The sequence below is a fragment of the Pempheris klunzingeri genome, chromosome 19, assembly GCF_042242105.1.
Source record: "Pempheris klunzingeri isolate RE-2024b chromosome 19, fPemKlu1.hap1, whole genome shotgun sequence".
NCBI classification, from domain to species: Eukaryota; Metazoa; Chordata; class Actinopteri; order Acropomatiformes; family Pempheridae; genus Pempheris; species Pempheris klunzingeri.
This window is the reverse complement of record NC_092030.1, coordinates 14335377-14344844: the sequence shown is the minus strand read 5'-3', so window position 1 is coordinate 14344844 and position 9468 is coordinate 14335377. Positions and strand designations below refer to the sequence as shown.

Here is a 9468-nt window from a genome sequence, read left to right as displayed (position 1 = left end):
TCTCACTCACCGAGTGAGGCGGCCTGTTGAAGAATCCAAGTAACCCCCTGGTAACAACAGTAAGGCTCCCTTCTTTGTCTGTCCAGTGAACACCGGTCAGGGGGTTGCGCTAATATGCATCCGAGCAAAACGACTTCAGAGCAGGCCCTAAGAAGACTAAGATACCACACTCAAACCTCCCCCAACCTAATTATGAATATGGTATAGATGCAGCGACTGTGAAACACAAGACACTCAAAGGAAAAAAAACCTACCAGCTATTGCTGCTTTTCCTCCACGTCCATTTTCTTGCTTGTAGGCATCTTTTCTTAATCTAAGCTGTGACATACACAAATGTACTAACTATATATCCACATTTGTTCCTCAAAGCCACATAATTTGATTTTTTAAGTTAATTAAATTAGAGCTAGGTATGGTTTTGACCACGTTATGGTTGTTATGGCTTGTTATCAGGCCTCTGCGAAGCTCGCTGATGAGCTGATCGTTTGAATTTAGCGTGGTGAGGCAGGGAAAAAGCCTAAAACATGCAGGATCCCCAGGGAGCAGGACTGGAGAACACTGCTCTATAATGTCTGTGAATGATATCATCTCCTGCTATTGCATTTATCAAAGAAAAGTGAGCCTGCCTATTCTTTTTGCACATGCCTAAATAAGTACTTCTATAGCACTCAGTACAAAGGCCCAACATATCTTTACAAATCAACGCTTCTTTGGAAACACAATAACACACAATGCTTGTGAAACCACAAGCACGACAGCATGCACGTATTACTTAAACGACTGTGGATGGTGCACAAAGCAGCACGACATATTTGAATACAGTTGAATATTTCATACTCGGTGTTGGCGGGCTCAAAGCTATCTAGAAAAGTTCCAAGGCCAAATTCCACACGTGTTCTGCTGGATTTTTTTTGCTGCCTCCTTCCACTGATGACCACATTGATTCACAGATGAGCCTGAAGCACCATCTGGCCTTATCTCTCCAAACCAGAGGTCGTACTGTAGGGCTCGATGGAGGTAATGCAGGACAGAGGACTTCATGGTTTGCACTGCTTGACCTTAAGGGGGACCATGAGTCCCTTGTGTAAAGTCCCTGCTCTAATATCTTGCTCCTGATGACTTTATTAGCAAAGCCTACAGTATAACATAAGTTCTTACATAAACGTTATCAGAGAGAGACGACAGCTGGCCGGAGAGAATATCAAGATCCCAAAGGAGGAGCTGAGAAGTTAAAGGATTTGCGGCCTGCTCTGCCTCCATTGGAGCCCGGCCTGAGAGGCAGATACAAAGCATTTTGCTTGACAACACTGCCTCACCAGCTTCCCTCCTTTGTCCTTCACACACAACCAGCCTTCAAGCTCTAGTCAATACAGCGCTCCTGAAATCTTTTGTTGATATCATGCACGAGTCCTTGAATGAGTTCTGCCCCACTTGCCACTAGCCGCTCATTATTCTGCAACAATACGGTCCATGAATCTTTAATAAAAAACAGAAGGCAGCCTTACCGCTGGCCACTAGCAAAAGTAATATTCAAATCAATAACCCTTGGGATGAAGTGGAGCACTAGAGAAATGACTAGCGTGGCCAATCACAGCTGTTTAAAGCTTCAGTGTTGTACATATGAAGACTCTAAACGGAGCACCACACATGCCGAATCATTTAAACATGTCTGCAAAAAGTGCTTACATGTCATTACAGACACTGTTAAACTATCCACCTGTGCTTCATTAAAATACACAGGGCAATATGTACTTTCTGGAAGTGTTCAGCAATTTTTCCTCAGTATATTGGGATAGTGGAGCAGTACAAATACATTGCTGTTAGTATTCTGACACCTAGTGGTTCAATTTCACTTCAGCATTCAGAGTTCAGGTTGGTGCAGCATTCTCAGTCCTAACTCCTGAGAGTGCAGCAGCCAAATGTAGTTTTGATTGCAAATGTAGTCATTTTCTAGTTTTGTACTTTCACTGAGTGTGCTTAGGGATCTCAGACTCTTCAGGTCCGTCGTCCATGTGATTATGATTTTGTTATCAAAGCTCCTTAAATGTTCACTTTCTTTGCTTGCTTTGCCAACTATGCCTCAGTTTTTCACTTATTTGACAAGGAGAAACGGTAAAGAAAAGGTTAACGTAACATCAACAATCAGAACTTAAGTGAAAATTACTGATGTAACAAAAAATATATATATATATATTGGTTTGGCAAATAGATTTTTTTTTTTCCCCCAATTAGACAAAATTCCTGGTTTTCCATGACTTGCCATGATAATGTATTATATTCCCAGACTTTCTGCAAACCGCAGAACTTTAAATGAACCTTTGTCATTGTGGAGGCTTTTACGTTTTGTCAGTGTTCAAAAACTAGGAAGGCTAATTACTTTTTGTGTAAGACGTCGCTGGTCTCGTTAGGAAATCCGGTCTATAAATGCACTCCCACTCATGAACTGCCAAACTTTATTTTTAGATCAAAACAAAGCACAGCATTAAAACATTTCAACACTGTAATGACATTCACCCACTGTCTTAAGTGTGTGAAAAAGATGCTATCAAGCACTTTTGGCTTATCATCATGCTCAGAATTAACGTTAGTCAAACTAGTTTCTTTGGTCATGAAAACTAATTCACCTTTTAAATGATTTTGCGTCACTATCAAAAAGTTGAACGTATCATGCCAAAGCCTACGCAGACGTGGGTGAGAAGAAATACACAGAAGTTTGAGTATGTGACGTTGAAAAATGCATTGGATCATTCTTTTGATTAAGCGGTCCAGAGAGTGTATCAGATGACTTGTCAGTATGCAGCTTGTAATAAACTGGAGCACCAGATCCTCAGGCAGGACACAGGTGATATCAGCCCAGGAAGGGGATGGGTTGGGGGGGGGGGACAAGAGGAAGGTTTTTAAGGGATCTGGGAGGAGGGGTGGGAGAGGGGTTCAGGTTTCAATAACTGGGAAAGATGGGACCTGGGGGGGGCTGATTTCGAGGCTTTGTGTTCATTTCTTCTTGGGTTTTGCCTCCACGGGTAGGCCAATATCCTTCCCACGCAGTTTCAACCCTGTTCGTGACAGAGGAGGAAACTAAGAGCTCTACAACCGACAACAGAGATATAAAAATGATCATTCAATTTTAGCGGACGGTATTCTTACCAATTGCTCTCTCTATCTTGCCCATGACCTGGTTGTTGGGAATCGCTCTCCCGCACTCATAGTCCGCAATGATTTGAGGCTTCTCATTAATTTTCTATTGAGAAGATTTGAGACAAATAATCTTGAATGTCTTTTAACCACATGATCCAAAAGCCAACAAAACTGCTCAAGCGTATAAAAAAAAAAACACTTCCCGTAGCTGAGGATTTATCTCAGGGCAGCATTGTTCATATTGTTGCAGAAAAACTACCAGGAACATGTCAAATGACTGCCGTTACTGTACCTGATCTTTTTCTTACAATCAGTATGGTTATTAGATGGTTGTCATTAACGCCACGACAAAAACCAATGACGCTTAGGTGTGCAAAGGAAGTGGCTTAGCTAGCCCCATCAAACAATACAAATGAATGTTTAGTGTCTTGTTTACTGTATAATATTTACACGTATTATGGTTCTCTCATTTAGGATTCAATATTGTTTTATGACCAGTTATTTGCACAGGACTGTGCGTAACAACTGATACTGTCAAAGCCTTTTAATGTCTGTATCCTAATAATAATAATAAAAGGGGAGGGTCGAACAGATCTTACAGTCCTGTTTATAGTCTGTTGGCCAAACACTGCTTCCTACTTTCTTGGCTTTTACACTCTAGGTGGTGTAATGCCGACTGCAGCTGCACATTCATTATGTTATCACTATATGTGACCATGTGTTTCGAGATTGCTTGTCTGGCTTGATCTTAATAGTCTGCGTCTTTTACTCTGTACAAGGGAAACCATGTTCTACAAATCCAGACAAAGGCACCTTTACCAACAGGTCTGTATCTTGTTGATGTCAGGATATGAGAAGTGTTTCTACTCACAGTGGCCAGGTCTTTCTGGGTCAGGCCTTTCTCCTGTCTGCCCACCTGAATGACCTTTCCCACCTCCAGGGAAACCCTGTCGTGGTGCAGCTCCTCTGTCTCCCGGTCCAGTTTGGCTGTATTCTTTGTCACAAGATGCTGTTTGTTCTGCCCTGCAGACCCTGTGTGACATGCAGTGGAGCAAAAATAATGTTGGGGCATCATACAGAGGGAGGTGGACAAAAGAAGCATAATCACAGGCTATTAAATTAACTTAGTGCTTGTCAGATTTTGGCTGCTGAATATCAGCACGGATTTAGAGAAGAATCTCTCAAACAGATCAATATAGGGCCACTCTGCAAGTGAACTGTACATTACCAAATCTGTACAGAAAGCATAGATTTACATTTCTTGGTTGTCTCAACGCTCTCCCCGCGTCTCTGAGCACTGGTGATAGCCTAGAGAAAAGATGGACATGTACAAATCTTACTATTGGAAACATACTCCAGATCCATTGACAGTAGATTGCAATTTGACCAGACTCGTGTTAACACCATTCAGCTTGAGGCTCAACAACAAATCCTGTGGTTAATAAGTAGCCAACTGAATCTTCTTATCTGAGCATGACGAATAAGTTAAACAAGAGATGATCGATCCTGCCTGAGCACAATCTGTCGGCTGACATTTGTGTCTGTGCCACATTAGAACAGTAGCTAGCAGAGCTAGCTAGACTTTGTCTGCGCCGTTTAATGACTAACAAAGCGAGCAACTAAAGCATCGTCTTCCGTGTTTAACTACACGTTTTGCCAACTTGCATGACCAGACATCTGCGTGGGTGACGGACAGGACGTTTTATTCCACATAAAGTCATAAAATTGTGTTTATGGAGTAACGGTGGCCTTTGTTATGAGTAGCTAGCTATAACCAAGATTTCATTATCAGGTTAACTGGCAAACGCTAGCTGGCGAAAGCTAGCTAGCTAACTGGTTGCTATTTTGGTCACCGTGAAGTAGCAGTTATTGAACTACAGGTCGGACTTTGGTAATCATTTAGAGACGAGGTTTGGCTTGCCGAAGAGACTATAACTTAACAAGAGTGACATTTTTAAAACATTCCTTCAATAAGCATGACTGGACGTGGAGTTAGCCATTCGGCTATCTAACGCTACGTTATGAACTTTGGTTAAGATAACTAGCTACCTCCGGAGTTTCTTTAGTTATAAACTTCACAGCTTACACGTCCTCTTTTAACAGATCTTCTATTTAGCCAGTTAGTTGTCACATCCCGTCTGTTATTGACGGTTTGCTGGAAGAAACAAACGGTCCTGAGCGCTGTTATTACTCTAAACCACGACACATGGTTGGGGTTTGCTCTACAATGTAACCGTACACAGGAAAGGTCACTCAACTTCTACATAACATACTAACCGTGTGTACGCGATAATCTGAGACTTGGTTTTAGCTCATTTACAACTTTCCCATATCGTACAGTGTGGTTCATAACAAATAAACAACACAGACGAAGACTGGCGTCCATGCTAACCTGCTTGGATTTGGCCTGGGCAGCACTCGGCCCCTTCTTCCTCAAGACAGTCACGGTATCCCAGTCACTTTCTGCCATGACTTCAGGGCTTCACACGATACCCGTAAAAGTTTAATATAGATACAAAAATAAGTTTCTACTGAGCGTGTTCAAAATTATCCCTTCCAAGAGGACTGCGCTACTGAAACGCTCCTTCGAGAATTATCACCCACGCGTTCTGCCAAAGCTTTATTTAAAACAGGATGGTTAACAGTGACATCATGTCGGAGTCTCAGCACCGCCCTCTGCTGGTGGAGCACACTGACCTACATCCACATCCACGGCTTTTGAACGGTGTGACAATCCACAACGCCTCATTGCACATTTCGAAGCAGATTACATCAGACAGGGAAAAATCCACTGCAACTTAATCAGCTGTTACATAATTGCAGTTCGTTGTGAGCTTTGGTTGTGTTTGAGGTCAAAGTGCATAAACTTTAAGTCCAGGCTAAAATAATGAAAAAACTTAAGTCCTACACAGACTCATAATAATGTTTTCCTGAGCGTACATCATGCGTGTAATTTTAAAAGTAGGACAAAATACTGACAGGATGCTTTTTATTAAAAATCTAGCATGTTTAACAACACAACACCACAGGGTGTAGAAAATTAGAAGGGAGTATTACAAAACATGTAACTTAGCATCATAATTAGTGAGAATGTACCAGTAAAAAAACGTTAATGTGCAAAGAGTTTGGTTTTCAGTAATCAATTTGGTGGAGGTGAGGTGACAATATTTAGCATTACATTGCAACCTCAGTGGATTTATTGGCCACTGTGCATCAGGTCACCAGTTACAGGACATTTCAGAGGCAGCATCGCTGTTTCGTCGCGTGCGGATGGGGGACCAGCCGAACTCTGATTGGCTGTCCTCGGCCTGGTGGAAACGTCCCCAGCGGGAGCCGTGTTTGGAACCCTGTTTCCCTGTCCATGCACGAGGCTTGGGATTCATCTGGGAACAGATGAAGCAGAAATTAGAGAAAAGACAGATGCACCACACAGTGTGCCACAAACAAATGAAAACAGCTAGCCAAATCAAATAGGCACAAAATCAGAATGCTTTTGGACAACTGTATTTAATTTCAAATTCTCACATAGATGAGAATGTGAATTATTTTTGTGCTATGCTTCTGTGGTGCTCCTTGCCAGAATCCATATACAGGTCATTCTCAGTCAGGATTCTATCTCTGGGGGTTTAATCAAACTTTTATTAAAACTCTGTAAAGTCTTTTCCTGCATCACAACCCACAAACAAGGCTGGATTTTTGGTAATATGCATAACTAAATCACAATAACTGAAGTGACAATGAGCCAATGGTGGCTCCTGGATTTTTACTCAATATTGAGGACCTGTTGTACTGTCTGTGGAACCTGTATCTAAATCTAGTTTTAATACCATTCAATTGGTGCACATCCTTACACAAATTTGTAATCAAATGATCAATAAATGACGTATAGCAACACCAAGGCACAGTAGTATTCCAGTATGGAATACTGGTTTGCTGCACAACGTTGAACACAACATTATGTGGGGAGCATTTTCATAATTATGACATAACATGATATAATATTAAAAGTGCTAATTTAGAAAAAAAAAAAAAAAAGGAAGATGCATACTGCCAGATTTTGCATGCACATTACCCAGAGCCCATCAGAAACTCCATCCGTCTCTCACCTGAACAAAAACAGCTGTGTTCATGTGAAGAGTCTCCACTCGCTCTGACAAGTGATTCAACCATTCCAGGTGGTCAGCAACACACTGGCTTAGGTCATTGTTGCTCTGCATTAGAAGAAAATACAGTCAACACAGCAGACAGCTCAAGGAAAAGGAGTTTAAAACTCATATTTTCATTATAGATGGAGATCTATTGCCCGCCTGATGCCCTTTATAGGAAGGGCCAGAGCCGCCTCTATTTTCTGAGGCGGTTGAGGTCCTTCAACATCTGCAGGACTATGCTCAGGATGTTCTATGAGTCTGTGGTAGCCAGTGTTATCTTCTATGCTGTGGTGTGCTGGGGCAGCAGGCTGAGGGTAGAGGACGTCAATAGACTGAATAGACTGATCCACAAGGCCAGTGACGTTGTAGGAGTGAAGCTCGACTCTCTGACGGTGGTGTCAGAGAGGAGAATGCTTCACAAAGTGGGAGCTATTTTGGACAATGTGTCCAACCCACTCCATGAAGTGCTGGTTAGATATAGGAGTTCTTTCAGTGCCAGACTAATTGTACCACGATGCACTACAGAGCGCCACAGGAAATCATTCCTGCCTGTGGCCATTAATCTATACAACTCCTCACTCTGAGTGTACATGTTGTTATATATATATATTAGTAGTAGTAGTAGTGGTATTATTTGTATCATTATTATTATTATTATTATAATATAGTACAGCTCCTCACTCTGAGTGTACATGTTGTTATATATTGTTGTTGGTAGTAGTAGTAGTGGTAGTAGTATTATTAGTATTATATAGTATAACGCCTTACTCTGAATGTACATGTTATATATTATTGTTATTGGTGGTATTATTATTATTATTATTATACACAATTTTTTATACATACTTTATATATTTATATTTTTACTTTGTGTTTGACGTTTATTCTTATTCTTTTGGAGCTGTGTGTAACAAAAAGCTATTTCCCCCTGGGGATTATTAAAGGAATTCTGATTCTGATTCTGATTCTGATGTACCCCAGACAAGTTGTCTTTCAGTTCAACGGCAGCAAGGCGAACATGCTCCAGTTTGTCAATCTGCTCCTTCAGCCGGTCATCAAGCTCCTGCATCATCATCAGGCCTTCATCGGGTCTGACGCTGCCTTTCCTTGCCATCCTGGACCACAGAAACACACCTGCTATTTAAAGACACCTGAAACATACCGACTTGTGACATGAGGCCTATCAGAATGTATTCAAAATCTGAATGTGATGTTTAATTTGGACACACATTCGCAAGGCATTCAGTATTTCTACTTTAGCTTCAATCTGATTCGGAGCATAATTGCATATGACAGAGTGAATAATGTTTTGTCAAACATTAGGTGATCACTGCTTTTCTGCATCACTGATAAACTCGGTCTTGATCAGCATCAGATGACTTCATGGGCATGTGAAAGCATCTTTCAGCCCCCCCCCCCCCCACCTTATCTAACATGAACACTGGGATTGTGGTGGTGTTAAAAACTGCCCCAACAGTTTTAGTTTAGGTTTAGTGACATTTAAGGGCAAAAACAGTGTCAAATCCTCAGGAAGCCCCGTCAACAGTACAGATTACAGTTAATCTAATAAATGTTTATCCATGTTTTTGCTTTATAACCGTCGACTGGTCAACTATCAAACTAGTCGGTCGAGTAACGCCAAGTTAGTGACTAATCACGCGGTAATTGCAGAAAACACATCAACTGGTCGCTAGTTGATAGATAAACACAAACTAGTCAGCTCGGTCCAGGTAAGACGAGACGACCCATTTTATTTAACTGACCTAACACACCCATTTTTTTAAAGGACTACCTTTAACAAGTATTGTTTGTATGCTACCATAACGACGCTACATTTACAAACGATAACAATAAAGAGGAGAAAACGGTTAAAAAGCTAAACAGCTAATGGAACTTTTGGAAGGTTCAACTGTTATTCGCGCGCGCAATACACCACTCAAAACTACTGAGAGGGCGACAGAAAGTTCAATGAAGTTAAATTACCTTGTTTATATGAGGTAGAAACGCTGAGAATAGTCGGAGGTGGAAGAATGAGTCCTGTGGGCCAGTACGCCGCCTCCTGCAGGGGAGGACCGTCCGTGTCCAGACAGGCCTCTTTGTTCTGCAAACATCCCTGGAATTTAACAGGTGCGTTATAGATATGGTATTACGGTAATTCTCACGGATTAAATAGTGACCAAACCGC

At 41.5% G+C, this 9468-nt stretch overlaps 1 protein-coding gene across 1 annotated transcript; it reads right to left on the bottom strand.

The window, feature by feature from the left end:
- Positions 1-2439: 2439 nt before the first annotated feature.
- edf1 (endothelial differentiation-related factor 1) lies at positions 2440-5765 on the bottom strand. The gene is made up of 5 exons (XM_070850972.1): positions 5528-5765; positions 4392-4443; positions 4007-4167; positions 3145-3238; positions 2440-3053 (listed from the first exon to the last, which is right to left on the bottom strand). Exons 1-5 carry the CDS (start codon positions 5603-5605, stop codon positions 2992-2994), a joined length of 447 nt encoding a protein of 148 aa, XP_070707073.1. The 5' UTR covers positions 5606-5765; the 3' UTR covers positions 2440-2991.
- Positions 5766-9468: the final 3703 nt, after the last annotated feature.